At 38.5% G+C, this 17,317-nt stretch overlaps 1 protein-coding gene across 1 annotated transcript in view; it reads right to left on the reverse strand.

Moving 5' to 3' along the window:
* Positions 1-17,317, reverse strand: part of LOC123680755 (5-hydroxytryptamine receptor-like) — a 146,242-nt gene that overhangs the window by 115,347 nt on the left and 13,578 nt on the right. The window contains exon 2 of the mRNA XM_045618810.1: positions 6,335-6,822. Within this exon, the coding sequence (XP_045474766.1) occupies positions 6,335-6,722 (388 nt within the window). The 5' untranslated portion in view covers positions 6,723-6,822. The remainder of the gene's footprint in view (positions 1-6,334; positions 6,823-17,317) is intronic.

The following is a 17,317-nucleotide window of genomic DNA, read 5'->3' on the forward strand; positions in this document are numbered from 1 at the left end:
TGATACTGCGAGATGTAAGAAATATCTAGATCTCAGCAAGAATATCCTAAAACTCCTCAATGAATTTCTTATAGGACATTACCACCTCAGGAAGCACCTAATGAGAATGAGTCTAGCAGAAAACGACGAGTGCAGATTCTGAGTGAAGGTGGAAGAAATAGATCACCTGCTGATGAAAAGCCTCGCTATCGCTAGCCAACGCAAAAAATGATTTGTACAAAAGACTTGTTGAAGAGAGGAAGTATCCTCCTCGAAGCCATCGTAAATACTGGAGTTCATCAGTATTCTGGAACTCGTCTGTAGACTACGACGACTAGGATCTGATGGAGGGCACAATAGACCATAAGTTCTCGATGTAATGCAACCTCCTACAGCTTTTCCTCATCCTCTTTATTTCAGGGAATAGTTGAAAGTAGTTATTAGATATAAGGGTATTCAAATCTCGTCCTTGTAATTAATCAATATCAATAGGTTATCACAGCTTCTCGGTTCTCAGGCTGTGATTACCTATTGTTGATTAGATATTAGCAAAAATTTCCACTACGGTGTTACTTACGATAATTTATAATGACTCTGTATCCATACCTGGCTTTGCGACTAGAGCAACTTAATCACCAACTATCGTAATTAAAATAACTACTCAGGTTACAAGCTATATAATACGCTATTAAGGATTTATAGTAATAGATAAAGGGCCCAGTGCTCAGGAACGCAACGAATAAGGCAAAGTGAATAACCCAGAGGGATTGAAAACGATAGCGCGATGATATGGTCGGTTCTCGATTCGAAATATCCAATTTCGACTTTATTCCCGAATTTACGGGCCATTGATTGCCAGTTTTAATATTCGTAAAAGCGCATTGGCTCGTGAATCTCTCGAAATTCGATATTGGCAGACATTCCGGGACGGGGGTTGTCGGTATTGATTGATGTTATATCGGTTTTTCATGGGTCTTTGATTCGCGTTGACAGAGGCTCTCGTTGCACATCATTTGGAGAGTTTATTTCTGGCCGAATCGCAGCTTTTCGGAATGACGCGGAGGTCGTAAACTCTTAATCCAGGGGATTAGAGACGCGACAATAAAACGTCGGCACGTGAAACTTCTGTTGCGCCTTCGGGAAGATGCAGTGCGTAGAAACAGGGTCGGCATCGAGGGAATTAAGGAGGTTTTTCGACAGTTAGGCACACAATTGTAACATTCCATCAATTAGTGGATTTGTATTGAGTGTGATTGCCGAGAGATGGCGTTTTGGTCTTCGCGTCACTCTTTAATTCGGCACCACTTGGAATATAACCCAACCGCACCACATTGGAGTCACCACTATGGGACTAGAAGGTGTATTTGGCAGAGATCACTTTGTGCCAAACTGACGATTCCCTAAGTAATCTTGGGATGAAACATCGTAATACTCAGAGAGAGGGCGCACTTTCCAAATTGGCTCAAGAATGCCTCGCCACAGATTATTTTCAAGAAAGGCAGTTAGGAATCCTTCACCAATATATTACTAGTCAGGGATTGAAATGAGTCTTTTTATGAATGAAGAGGCTAATAAACTTGTCAAATAGGGTGCACGAAAGCCATTTACTGACCTGAAACTGTCTGTGGTACTCGTATGTGTCTATAAGAAAAAGTTTCATTAGAAGTTGCAAACCCAAAGCGAAATAGTCTGACGGAATCTTCCATCAATGAATCACTACAAAAAGGTTTCTTCAGAGCTTTGATATTTCAAGATGCATAAAGTAACTGGACCGTAATTAGAACATGCTACAACTTCAACACTGGCTTCTTTACAGTGCATTGCCGCCTAAAGAAGCACCTAGTGCAAATAGAGTTATCAGGAACAGATTAGTGAAGATTCTGTTTGGAAGCCAACGCAAAAAATTCTTTCCTAGTTTCCAAGTTTTTCTTCCAAAGCATTCATTGCATTGCCTTGCAATGATAAGGCATTCTGTGATCAAGGGATCAGGAGTTTCTTCCTTTTCCCCACAGAATTCAATTGCACTCATCATTTCTAATAAATCTATTACCATTAGATGCTTCCTGAGGCGGCAGTGCTCTGTGAGGAAGCCAATAAGGAAGTGAAGCATCCAAATGAGATCTAGATAGTTTTTAGATGTGACGGTATTTAAGTTCTGTTAGAACTTTTTGGAGTGACTCATCCCTGGAAGTATTTATCTGCCTCATAGGGAGTTACATTTTCCTTAAAGTTATGCCAGATACTGGAGTTCATTAGAACCTTAGAAGGCGAGCTGTATATGGTATTGTAGTAAAAACAGTTCTGATGGGGATTGAAGTAGGAGCACAATCTTCTTTCATTGACCTAGAACCTCTCTGTAGTATGGATAAATGACCCTACAAGAACCAATTTCAGAAGAAGGAAAAACCCTCTGGCGAAATCTTCCTGGGTTGGAGCTTTTTGGAAACTTTGGTACTGTAAAATCGGAAAAGTATCTGGATAGCAGATCTTAGCAAAAATGTGCTTCAACTTCTCGCTGCATTCCTTGCAGGGCATTGTTGTCTCAGGAAACACCTAATTAAAATGAGTTAAGTAGAAAACGATGAGTGCAGATTTTGCGGGGAGGACGGAGAAACTCTGGATCACCTGGTAACGGAATGCCTTGCTATCGCTAGCCAACGCAAAAAATACTTTGGATAAAAAACTTAAAGAAGCGAGGAAATGATCTCCTTGAGGCCATCCCAGATAATAGAGAAATAGAGGGCAAGCTGTAGACTTCGATGACCAATGGTAATCTGAAAGAATCACACAAGAGCTAATTTGTTGAATGAATATACAATAATTTAGTTGAATATTTTAATAGTTCCTATAGTTTTCAAAACAATGTAGCAAAACGAATGACTATCCAACATTGTAACAGTTTTATGTTGATGCAACCGGTTCCCGGTCATAAAAGATCCAGACTTTGAAACGGTTAGAGCTCTAAGAGAATCTGGATATAAACATAAAACAGAAAAGTTATTATTCATATGAGTTCTATGATAACTCTTGAACAGAGGTATTTGATGTGAGTGCCAAATCAAACGTAAAGGATATCACAGGAAAAACCTGTAATTTTCTTGAAAGTGATGATCTCTTCAAAAGTCCCTAGTTTCATCTTTAACTTCCCAATCACATCAGTATCTCTAAACATATCAGCTTTTATGCACAACCACAAGAAGAAACCTCAAAAAACACAAACATCTAGACCACCAAATCCTAAAAACATCACCGAAATACTCGGCAATTCGAGTCGTTTTAATAACGCCGGAGTTCCGACTCCTCGGTATCGGATCCCCAGTATCCGGTTCGGAATCGGTTCAACGAATGAAATATCAGGTGAGGAATCGGTTCAACGAATGAAATATCAGGTGAACCCTGCTCCCTAACGCTGTCGGTATCAGATGGAAATTTATTGCCTTCTTTCCCGCTTAGAACTCGATATTTCCCCCATGCTGCAGTCTCAGTCAACAGGTCTCTCCTACTCGAGAGAATAAGAAGGGAGAGAAGTATCGCGTTGCCTCGTTATCCAGCATCCGGATCGGATTTTCGATACGTTCGATTTGCCCGCGGCTTTGCTTTTTTACTGTAACCTAAATGGTCTTTTCGGTACGTTTCAGCTCAGTTCGATAACTTTTTTTCTTTTCTGTCCATTAGGGAGTAAACATTGGGGGTTTTACTCTACTGGTTATCGATATACGGTGGGTTCGTTTGAAGCTGAAACAATACACCTTTCATATTTTGTTGTAACTTCTAATTCATTTCATTATTCACATTTACTTCTTTTATTACTATTTCTTATTTTATCTTTCATTATTCCTATGTTTTTGTTCAATAAATTGTTCACTTTTCCTCCTGAAACTGTAAAAATGCTTTTTTTAATACTAATATTTCGTTTTGACCTTTTTTATCATTATTTTTTATTTTATTCTTCATTATTTCTATGTTTTTTATTCAATTACATAGGCGTACAACTTTGCTTCTGCAGTTTTTTTCCGAAATTCGAGGCTTTATTGTAAAAAAACTGGTTATATCAGGTGTGTGAATAAGTCTTTCCCGTTTTTTTTCAAATTTTGAGCCTTTATTGTGAAAAAATGGTTACAAATGAATTATTGAAAGTATTGGCCATCGCTAGCTACAACTTTTCCCCATCTTTCTGGCAACATACGAATCCCGTTGCGAAAAAATTCGACCGGTTTGGCCTCTATCCAGTCATCCACCCATTTTTTGGCTTCCTCGTAGGAATGGAAGTGCTGGTCAGCCAGGCCATGCGTCATCGATCTGAAGAGATGGTAATCAGACGGAGCAATGTCTGGACTATACGGCGGGTGGGATAGGACTTCCCATTTGAGCGTTTCTAAGTATGTTTTCACCGGCTGTGCAACATGTGGGCGAGCATTGTCATGTTGCAAAATAACTTTGTCGTGCCTGTCGGAGTATTGTGGCCGTTTTTCTCGCAGTGCGCGGCTCAAACGCATCAATTGTCGTCGATAGACCTCGCCTGTGATCCTTTCATTCGTTTGACACGAATCTTCATCAAGCAAAGTCGCCAATTCTTGATCTTCAAAGATTTGCGGCCGCCCGGAACGCTCCTTGTCTTCCACGTCAAAATCGCCACTTTTGAAGCGTCGAAACCATCCGCGAACACTTGAATCATCGACACAACCTTCTCCATAAGCTTCCTGAAGCAACCGATGCGCCTCGGCAGCAGATTTCTTCAAATTGAACCAATAAAGTGAAACTTCCCGCAAATGACGTCGACTCGGCTCAAATTTCGACATTTTCACGATTTCAAAAATTTATGATGCGAAAAAATTTCAACTAATGTGTTAGTGTGGAATTGTTGACAGATGAATAAGCTTTGATTATGACATATGTAACCATTAAATACACGCACAGTATTGGTGGCGCCATCTCTTACAAAAAACGGGAAAGACTTATTCACACACCTGATACATTTATTGTCCACTGCTGGCCACTACTTTCTCCCATCTTTCCGGCAGCGTACGAATCACGCGTCTAAAAAACTGGTCATCTATTGAAGTGATCCACGAATCGATCCAATTTTTTACTTCTTCATGAAACTGGAAGTGCTGGTCAGCCATTCCGTGTGCCATTGATCGAAACAAGTGATAGTCCGAGGAAGCAATGTCTGGAGAATACTGCATTTCAACGTTTTCAAGTATATCTTGACCACTTTCGCAACATTGGGTCGAGCATTGTCATGCTGTGAAATCCCTTTACCCTGTCTCTCGTTGTAGTACGCCGTGATTGTTTCAGTCGTTTTGAAGATTTCATAATACACTATGCCGAGCTGGTCCCACCAAATGCTGAACATGACCTTGACACCTTGAATATTCGGTTTGGTCGCCGACGTGTAAGCATGGCCGGGATATTCCCATAATTTTCTGCGCTTGGGATTATCGTAATGAACCCATTTTTTGTCTTCAGTCACAATAAGATGTAGAAATCCCTTCCGTCCTTGCCTTGCAAGCAGCTGTTGACAAGCAAACAAACGCCGTTCAATATATCTCGGCTTCAACCCGTACAGCACCCAATTTCCTTATTTCTGAATAATTCCCATAACTTTCAGGCGTTTTGAATTAGCTTGTTTCGTCGCTTTCAATGATCCCGCCAATTCTTGCTGTGTTTGACACGAGTCTTGATCCAGTAATGCCTCCAATTCTGCATCTTAGAAAACCTCTCTTCCACCGCCATGCTGGTTTTCGACGCCAAAATCACTGTTCTCAAAACGTTGAAACCACTCCCGGCACGTTCTTTCACTAATAGCGGCCTCACCATAGGTATTTGAGAGCATTCGAAGAGCCTCAGCCGCTGATTTCCTCTTATTGAAGCAGAAAATAAAAATCCCCAGAAATGACTAGAATTTGACTCGTAAGCTGACATGTTCAATCGAGAATAACTTTATGAGGCAGACACAAATCGACTAATCTTCCGATGGCGTTGTGTTTACAAATACCTTAGCTTATTGTATGACATTTAAGATCTATTTATTTCGACTACCACTTAGCGCTACAGCCATCTATTGCAAAACGGCGGAAGCAAAATTGACACCTAATATTATTTTTTATGTTAGCCTTTATTATTCCTATGTTTTTTGTTCGATGAATTTTTCACTTTTCCTGGAATTGGTTAGAACATACCTTAAAACATTATCTGAGTTGGCGATTAAGAACGTATTGAAGGCTTGAGAGCTCATCCACCTGCTCGTAGATTAGAAGAAACTGCATATCGAAATAATTTGACGCCCTCAACACAAGCACTTTCTCAGTAATCCTAGATGCAAGATCATAAAATTCAGTAATCGTGAACTTACCTATGATGGTGGCCAATATGATGAGTCCAAACAAAGAAGAAATACCAATCGATGTTGCCAACCTAAGCGTTTCGTCGTTGTATGCACTATCGTTATAGTTAGTGTGATTACTCTCATTGTACACGTTTATGTTAAACGTTTCAGATAGATCTTCCGTCCTGAAGTACAGGCTGGAGTTGGTCTTGAACACTACTGGGTACCACACCTCCACTGGCTCCTCTAGACCTACCATGGCCTCGTTCATCTTGCTACTGACTGTGGTGGTGGAGATCACGTAGCTCAGGGTGGTACTCTCTAGAATTGGGGTGGCTTGGGTACGGAGCAGGTCTTTTTCGGACATCCGCAAGAATGGATGACGAAAATGAGAGTTTCTGGTAGTGAAGTTCATGGTTGGTTTATGGATTAGCTACATGGTTGATTTGTGATCATTCGTTAACGTTTGGTAGTGGTTTTGGGTGTTGAGGGGAGAGCAGCTCTTGTAGAATCATCTGGAAAAGAGCAGAAACTGAAATAAACTCAGAAGCTGAAAGTATTTGTAATTGTAGCATCAGTGCTAATCCCTTAAGCTAATAATTTATAGTTAATGGTTACTACTGAATTTTCTGTAACCTTGCAGTCTAGAATGGAGCATTTCGGAGAAAGTTCAAAGTTTGAAGGGGGTCTCTACCACTAGGGATTTACGGCTTGGCTTGATTTTCAAGCTACTTGGCTTGACTGCAAGTCAAGATCAAACCAAGTAGTAGTTTTTCAATCTCAAGTCGAGTCAAGTATTTATTTATCAACTACTTGAATCGTATCAAGCTACTTGATTTTTAGCAGTTTCATTGTGTAGTGTCACATAAATTGAAAAAATTGTGAAATGAGAAGGAACCTTTCAAAAAACCCTTTTATTTATCAAACTCATTGTATAAAAGAACCGAAAATATCAACTTTTTTTTGAGATAGAAACATTAAATCACTATAAATCATAACAAAATAAAAAATAATAAAAAAATTAAGTTTCTCAATATTGAGAAATCTCCAGGCTTTGTTTGATTCCATAATTTTCCAGCCAAGATCTAAGACATATGAAGCATCTCATAGATTTGTCGCCTAACCTATTGCGGGTTTTTGTAACTGTAAGAGCAGCTTTGAAAAATTGTCTTTCAACAGGAGCTGAAGATGGTGAAGTTGATAAAAAATCCTTGGACATTTTGGCCAAGTTTGGAAAGATATTTCTGAAACTACCAAAATCTACCAATATATTTCATGGAAATGTTTAAAAACTTCTAATAAACTCACACTGGCGAATGCTTCAGTCCCTCGGCGCTCGAGGAATCCCCTTTTATAGTCAAAGCGCGCACGATATTGCAGAAATATATGCCGTGCGACGCGTGCATATCAAGCTCAAGTAATATCAAGTAGCTTGATATCAAGTCAATCAATAAATATCTTAAATCAAGCCAAGTCAAGCTCAAGTATGTAATTTTTCACGAGCTTGATTTTCAAGTCAAGTAGATGTTTAAAATGTCAGGTTACTTCTGCTCAATTAAGGGGTGATCAGTATCAATAGCTTCAATTGATCATAAAGGAGAAAATAGAGGGTCAAGAAGGAGACAACTCTCCTGAATGAAGAATATAAGAGACTGTGCAAAGATGAATGCCAAATACCAAAAGTTGGTTCTCATCGCCCACAAAAGAGACGAGTTTGCCATGGTTGTCGCCAATCTTGACTAGCTGAGGCACTAAAAGAAGAATGATGAGTCTCTTCTGACTCTCTTGAAGATGATGCAACACCTCTTTTTGGAATCAACAATAGAATAATCGTTCTGAAAAGCTGTGATTGATGAACAGTGATTGCAGAACTATCTAACTTCTTTTATGGCCCTTCTTCAAAGTTGTACAACTATTCACAGTGCAAAGCGAGACGGATTATGACTATGAATTAGATCACTCTATATCTACGTCGTCAAGAGCAAATATTCATATTTCTTCCTCAAAATTCCATCAATAAAGTGGGGTCATGTGTATATGGATAGCCTAAAATTTTGTTGAGTTATCCCCCACAAAGTTTGAAAGCTAGTTGTACGAATACGAAGGACCCCAAAAGTTCACGATAATGAACCAGATGCAGAAGATGAATATGAAGAGGAGCTGGCACATCTCTTGATATACCCTCTGAAAGGATCGGACCAATTGAGTAGTCCGAACCCTCTCGTTCATCTCACTGACCTACAGCTATCCCGGGGCCAAATCATAAATCCAAGTGGAAATGTGCCGATTTACAGCCATGAATAAAGTATGACTCGACGATTCCGCTCTCTGAAAAACCGACAGTTGAATAAAATGATGGGCCTGGAGTTTCGGATCCTTCGGGAGAGCGCTGGACTTTGAGAAAAGTTCCAGAAAATCAGAATCGTGATTGTTAGGACTTTTACGTTGGGTTTGTAAAGGAAAGCTGGTTTATTTATGTGCATATTGAATTTGAATAGGACTTGGAGATAACTTGAAGAACCAATTAGGTTTTATATGTCGATAAGAAGGGTCAACAGAGGTTTGGGTATGTGGGATTTGTTGAATTTATGGTTTCGAAGATTATTTAGTGAATGTTGTTCTTTCCATAATTATTCTATTGTTATTATTATTTTTCACTGAATCGGGGTCGTTGCGACTCTGTTAACCTTCCGGGAACGGCGACGAATTTGATCTGTTCTTAACTTTATCTATTCATACAAACTCAGGGAGGCCGTCGATACGGTTGACGAAACCGACGACATCCTTAGGGGCCTTGGCTACTACTTCGTTAGTATCCAGAACTGACTTTTTCATGTGAGTGGTTCTTAAGCCAGTCAGCACAGTTAGCACACTATGTGTTCGGCTGTTTCTACCTCATTTCCACAGAGCCTGCAGACCTCATCTGCTGACTTATCCATGCACTACAAAAGGTATTTGTACCGACAGTGTTCTGTCAGCAGTCCCACCATTACCCGGAGCTCAGCTGGTGGTAGCTTCAGAAGCATCTTGGCATATGTCGGTTAAAACACCACAAATTTCTTCGCCTGAACAAAACCCGGAGTGTTCCTCCAGAGGGTTTTTCCATTGTCCCACTCCCATTGTTAGACCGCTGCCTTATATTGGTCCTGTCCAAGTCCACAAATGTTAACCTTGATGCCGTTTTTACAAGTTCATCGGCTTTTTCATGTCCTTTAATACCACAATGCCCTGGTACCCATAGTAATAGTATATTATTCAACGAGCGGTAATGTAGGTCATAACTCACGCAGATGATGTTTGCAGCACGAGCCGCAGGCGAGTGCTGTAATTCATCAAGTGAGTTATGACCATTACCGCAAGTTGAATACTATACTTTATCTACGACTATATCAATAAATACTAAGGAAAAAATACAGACTTAGAATAAAGACAGAAGGAACGGGAAATAAACATAATGTGCTCGATCCCGTACAAGAGAGATGGAAACTTAGTGCTACCAATCACAATCGAACTAGCTTCGGCTAGCTCGAATCCAGTACAGAGTACAGACATAGAAATTTATTGAAAAACCTTAATAATTGCCTGTAAAATTGCATTAAAATATACCAAAAAATATTCCCTGTTAACGATGACTTAATAATCTTACTGCTACACCAATCTTGAAAATTTTTTCAAACTCCTTCATATTGTTTCGAGCAATTAATTCTGTATGGTAACATTAGCTGTTTGTCTTTTGGAATTGTATACCTTTATAATTTAATTCACTATCTGAATTAATCGTTTTCAGCAAAACATTCACAATTATTAGATATCAACTTAATTTGAAAACGTCAAAAGTGACATTCCCTCGGACATTCCTCCCCTCAATAACAATAATGGAATAATGAGTTTATAATTCAATAGGAGTAGATAAAGTTACTTTATCTACTCCTATTGAATTATAAACTCATGATTCAACTGCTTTTGAGCAATTAATAGTATCTATTAACAAACAGCGTGATTTATAATAACTCACTACTATAACTCACTACTATAAATCGGAAAATATGGATCTGTGCTTCTATACTTCTCTGCTTCTATTCGATTGGCCGAAAGGGAACATTCCATTATTGTTATTGAGGGGAGGAATGTCCGAGGGAATGTCACTTTTGACGTTTTCAAATTAAGTTGATATCTAATTATTGTGAATGTTTTGCTGAAAACGATTAATTCAGATAGTGAAGATGAAATATTATAAAGGTATATATTTCCAAAAGACAAACAGATGATGTTACCATACAGAATTAATTGCCCGAAAAAATATAAAGGAGTTTGAAAAAATTTTCAAGATTGGTGTAGCAGTAAGATCATTAAGTCATCGTTCACAGGGAATATTTTTTGGTATATTTTAATGCATTTTTATAGGCAATTCTTAAGGTTTTTCAATGAATTTCTATGTCTGTACTCTGTACTGGATTCGAGCTAGCCGAAGCTAGTTCGATTGTGATTGGTAGCACTAAGTTTCCATCTCTCTTGTACGGGATCGAGCACATTATGTTTATTTCCCGTTCCTTCTGTCTTTATTCTAAGTCTGTATTTTTTTCTTAGTATTTATTGATATAGTCGTAGATAAAGTATAGTATTCAACTTGCGGTAATGGTCATAACTCACTTGATGAATTACAGCACTCGCCTGCGGCTCGTGCTGCAAACATCATCTGCGTGAGTTATGACCTACATTACCGCTCGTTGAATAATATACTATTATTCCCTCTTACCAGTTGCTATATGGTATTACGGCACTCCCATGTAAGTAGAGACCCCTGGCTATCTGATTCCAGGGATCTCAGGGTGGCCTTGCTGTCCGTAGTAATGTAAATACATGCCCTGTCATTTTGACAGGCTTCACACATGTAGCAATTACACAATTAGCAACGTGACTCGACATTGTCGTCCTTACTTTCATTAGCAAATTGAAGTGCTGGGTTGTTTGTTGTTGCCTGTGTTTTTGTACCCAAAGGAGTCATCTTATAGGATTTTTCCAGGAAAACTACAAGAATGAAGAACAACCATAGGAAATCACTAGGATAGGCATTATTGATAAATACAAATGATTTGAGGTACTAAAAATTAATATGCAATCGTCTCATTCTTGCTTGAGCCAAAATTTAATGATGCTCACACACCAATGCTTTGTAGAGCATAAAAATATTGAGTATATATGGTTGAGAATTGCGAATAAAGATGAAGATTTGACCAAAGATTGTGCCCCCACATCAATTACCAGATTCAGATTATGTCAACCACAAAGCTTGAAAAAACTAAACTGAGATCTAATATACGAAGTTGAACATCTGTGTGGAGCCTTTATTTTAGTCTTGCCACCGACAATGTTCCATATTTTATTCAAATTTGGCTATTTCCTTTAACATAGGGTCAGTGGAAGCTTCTCCAGAGGTCTCTTAGGAAGGTCTAAAACTCTCTTTTATGTAAATTCTTCTCTTTTTTCATTCATCTTTCTTCATGGCTAATATCAAGAATGTGGTCGAAAATTAGGAGAAACTAGCTTACTTCATTTTCTTGGCAATACTCTTCCCTACTGAATTGCCTTACTCTATTAATGGTTTCATTCGAAATAGAAAGATTCTTGGAATTTTAATGTTCTTCGTCCTGAAAAAAGAAACTCAAGAAGCTGTAACGAGCTGAACTTCAAGTTTTTGTGGGACTGCTGACGGGCTTGTCAGTAGATGAAATTTAGATCGGGCATGGGAACAGTTAAACATTATACTGTTCAAATGTTCAGGCAGATCAGCTTGAGAAGCTCACTTTTGATCGAAACAATTTTAAATCCCTACAAAGTTCACCGATATGGTAGACGATAATTTTTGTAAATTGTAATAAAGATATCTAAGACACTGGTGTGCTCACTTACTCTTGAAAAATCATAAGATCAAAGTGGCGACTTTTGGAGGGGCCAGCCTTCTTGGATTTTTATGATATTGGTCCCTTTTCACTCGATTTCCGCATCGTTTATTGTGGCAGCGCTCGCCTCGTCTTTCTGTCAATGCCATTTCGAGGTTAAATCAATACTAAACTACATTTGACAGAACAAAAGAAAATTTTGAAATGATGCCGTTGATTGGTTAATTTTTTCGTATAGCGCCATCTTAAGGAAGAAAAGGGAAAGGCAGTGACGGCTCGTCAGGGTCGGCAGGGTCGGCCGGGCCGACCCAAAAATTATCGGGAAATAGAAAATAGTTCTAGATATTCAATTCATTCAAACTCAATCGGAGTTATCGATTTCGATATCCAAATTCCCTCGGTAATGAATATTTCCACTCAGAACAGGAAAATATAACTTATACTGGCCAATATTTTCTTTCGGACCCACCTAATATTCGATTTCCAAAGCATCCAGCGTTGTTATTCCCTTTCATAAATTGTAACAAACCACAATCGTAAATGGTTACTTTTCGTAACATCACCCCAAACAAGTTATTCCAGAATTGTACGTAACACCGTAACATTAGGTCTGAAATGTAACACAAATGTTACAATTATACAATTGCAACTCCTGGAATGTCACTGAAAGCATCTCATCACGTTAGGTCGGCCAAGAGCCGATGGCGGAACCAGCGCTACCGAGAGCGCTACGTAAAGGAAAAGATACTACGACATACGCCCAGAATACGACCACTCAGTAGAACGGCACAACAACTCGATGTTAGGTCGCTTCTCAATCCACAGGGTCGGCCGGCCGGTTATCCTATTGCAGAGCGTCAAGCAGCAACTTTTCACAGTTTATTTCAAATATTTGATAATTAAATGAATGGTTAATTATGAGACATTATGCCTTAATCAGAAAAGAATATAGAAAGAATATTCGATAAGAATTAATTGAAGTTTTTGATCATATCAGCGACAATTTGGATGAATGGGATGATATTACAATACGTGAAGCTACCGGTCTGAAGAAAATGTTGAATGATTTCGAATTTTTATTCATTCTCCACTCTTTCAATTTGATTTTTACATACACAGATCTCGTTTTCTCTATAATCCAGCATAAGTTATCAGATATAACTTATTGCAACGCCAGAATCACTTCTTTATTATCGACTCTGAAAAAATTTCGCACAGAAGATGAGTATTTCATTCGCTTATATTCAGAAGTAGAAAAACTCCCAGAAGTAATGCCACCGAGTGCTAGACGTCGAAAACGTAAAATAGATTCCGAAATTCAGCTCACGGATAATTCCTCAATGAAACGGCTTTTTTGTGAAATTCTGGATTTAATTATAACTCAAATTGAAATAAGGTTTAAAGACATTTCATCACTTCATTTTTTGGAACTAATGAATTTTAATAAATTTGATATATACGTTCGTAATTTTCCGGAAATACCTTTCAAATCTTTGATCGATAATTACAAAACTTTTTCGATAAGGATAAACTCAAATGTGAATTACAAATTTTGTACTCGGACAATGCTATCTTCGGCAATTCAAATACGCTGAATGGTATTACGGAATTCATTTTCTCAAATAATATTGTTTCCGATGTTCCTGAATTATATAAGTTATTTTGTATGATTTTGTCCCTTCCACCAACATCCGCGTCAGTAGAAAGAAGTTTTTCAGCGTTCAAAAGAATAAAATCTTTCAGTAGGAACACGATGTCTCAAGACCGTTTAAATAACCTGGCACTGATATCAAGAAAGAAAGAAGAAAGAGGTTTAGTTAAAGAACAAGCCAGAGGAAACATTTTTTTCGAGAAAATAATTGATGACTTCGCGACAAAGAAAGATCGTCGAATTGATTTGATCTATAAAAATGAATAAAGGGTACGCAAGCTCATACATTTTTGACCAGAATACATGCGGTCATTTCCACAATATTTTTTGTGGTCTTTATAAGATTTTTTTATATTTTAATTTTATACTTTTATTTATATGTATTCAAGAGAGGTTTTCTCTATGTTTATTCAAATATATATTTTATGTTGATAATTGAACAAAAAACCAACGCGTCGTCAAATAGTACCTCTTGGGTGACGTGGAAATCTATTTGTTTATATATAGATATATATATATATATAAAAAAAATGTGTGGCCGACCCACATCTCGAGGGCACGAGCCGTCACTGGGGAAAGGGAACCAATACCGAGCCGAATCGCCATAATTATCTTAAACTAAATCTAATCAGAGAAAGATGGAAATGCCTTGGGGAGGCCTATGTCCAGCAGTGGACGGTTTAGGGCTGAATGATGATGAAATCTAATCAGTGAACACACCAGTATTGTGGACATCTTAATCGTAAAAAACAAACTGTCAGACCTGTCACTGTCCTGAAAGGTTCTGCTCTAGCCACCTAACCCACACATTCATCTAGTTCAGATCGAAATACTAACATTGGTTCTTTGATTGAAGCGCCGGAGGTGTGAAAAAGAACAACGTTCCGCAATCTGTTAAGCGGGGGCGTGTCTCTATGTTAATTTCCGGTCAGTGGTCCCGAGGGCGCGTTCCACAACATGCCCCTGCCTACAATATGTGCGAAAGTGGGACTGCCTGGTTCCGTAACGTATAAATCCCTGTGGCAACATGTTTGCAGGTTCTGTTCATCTGGCATTCCCGATAATTGAAATGCTATAATTGGAATTGTACACAGTCCGATGGAGTGTGTCGGACTTCGATTAGCAGAGATAGGTACGAATGTGAAATGAGTCTTTTACGTGTTCTCTAGACATTAGCTACCGGGGGGGACGAGGGGTTCTTTGGGGTCTATTTAAGAAGTCAATTGAAAAATCCTCGATCTACCATTGTAAAACACATTTTTTTGGCAAAATTCGATATTATTTTTAAACATATTTGCCTTCGAGAGCGATACAGCGATTATAGCGATCTTCCAACTTTTCGATACCATTTTTGTAGTACGATTTGTCTTTCGCTTCAAAATAGGCCTGAGTTTTAAGGATTACCCTTTCATTGGAGCTGAGTTTCTTTCCAGCGAGCTTTCTTTCGAGGTCTGTGAACAGGAAAAAGTCACTGGGGGCCAGGTCTGGCGAATACGGTGGTTGCAGAAGCAATTCGAAGCCCAATTTATGCCATTTTTCTATTGTTTTCATTGATTTGTGAAACAGCCCCTTTTTTTTTCTTCAAATGAGGCCGTTTTTTAACGATTTCATCTTTTGAACGATCCAATAACGCTATATAATAATCGCTGTTGATGGTTTGGTCCATTTGGAGGTAATCAGTGAATATTATACCTTGCGCATCCCAGAATGCTGATGCCATAACCTTGCCAACTGTTGTGTTTTTCCTCGCTTTTAATTCGATTCATTGTGTGCAGTCCACTCAGCTGACTGTCGATTGGACTCCGGAATGAAATTATGGAGCCATGTTTCATCCATTGTCACATATCAACGCAAAAATTGAAGTTTATTGCACTTGAACAGCTTCAAACACTGCTCAGAATCATTAACACATTGTTGCTTTTGATCGATTGTGAGCTCGCGCGGCACTCATTTTGCATACAGCTTTCGCTTGTACAAATATTCGTGAATGATATGATGTACATCTTTAGATGATATCTTTACAATGCCTGCTATCTCGATCAAGTTTACATGATACGATGTGCATATTAAGCTATCTCGATCAACTCCACTTTACGGTCATTCAAAATTATTTTGTGAACTTTTTCGATTTATTCGTCGGTGACAGCTTCTTTTGGGCGTCCACTGCGTTCGCCGTCTTCGGTGCTCATTTCACCACGTTCAAACTTAGCATAACAATCAGTGATGGTTGATGTTCCTGGTGCAGACCCCGGAAACTCTTCATCAAGCCAAGATTTTGCTTCAACTGCATTTTTTCCCTTCAAAAAGCAATATTTTATCAGCACACGATATTTTTTTCCATCTGTTTTCAAATAACAAAAGTAGATACACTCACAACGCAATATCTCACAAACTAATGGTCGGACTGATTTCCAATTTTGACACGGATCGTTTGAAGGTTGGTACTGACTAAAAATCATATGGTTTCAATACTAGCACCGCCATCTGTTCACCAGACCGGGGACATTTCAATTGGCCTAATATTCTTGTGCGAGTTTATCAAAATACAGCTTCTTCTACACCTTGAACATGTTTCTCTGATCGCAAAAAAAAAGAATTTTTTTTCATATGAAATCTTGGACTTTCAAGGAAACAAATCTAAATATAAAATATTTGCTGCCTCTTACTTGAATCTAACTTGATGTTCATCAATAACTCAAGCATCACGTATTTTTATATCTTCTATATAATTTTCTGTCAGTTGAGAATTGTTTATTTTTTGCACCTGGATAATACGATAAAGCTGAGAATATAACTGGAACAAATGCGATGCAAAATGGGACCTATTATAAGTCCAATTAGATTCTCGTTATTAATATAAATAGTTATTAATCTCTTCTCCAATCACACAGTGTGTTTTTCTTCTTTTAAAAGAGAGCAATCCTTCCAAGACTTCATGAAGCTCGAAAAGAGGTGCTCATTCGTATATCCTCAGACAATTCAGCAGTATAGTTTCCCCTTCCAGAACATAAAACACAAATAGGAATAACCTCCTACCAGGAACTTATTCAGAGTCGAGCACTCCACGCTTCCGATTAGATAACACTATCTGCGCTCTAATAATTCGATTATCTATTAAATTCACTAACTTCATCCTAGGAAACATCCATAGAATCAGAGTGTAATCAGTTCAGTTGTTATCGGATTGGCGCAAACAATGTATAGTGTAGCAACTACATGGATATCCACTCCACATGATTGTTATGTATTTGGTTGGCGCAAAACATAGTTCCATCGAATGCAAATAGAGCTAGAGTGCTATAGACCGTGTAGAACAACTTGAACAAGCCAAAAGCAATCGTGCAGAAATATTCTGTTGGACAAATACCGGGGATGATATTGCTGAGTTGAAGTGGAATTAAGTTATGGTAGGTATTTGGATGCCGATTAATATGCTGCTTGCTGAGAGGGATAAAAACG

This window comes from Harmonia axyridis, chromosome 5, assembly GCF_914767665.1.
Source record: "Harmonia axyridis chromosome 5, icHarAxyr1.1, whole genome shotgun sequence".
Classification (NCBI taxonomy): domain Eukaryota; kingdom Metazoa; phylum Arthropoda; class Insecta; order Coleoptera; family Coccinellidae; genus Harmonia; species Harmonia axyridis.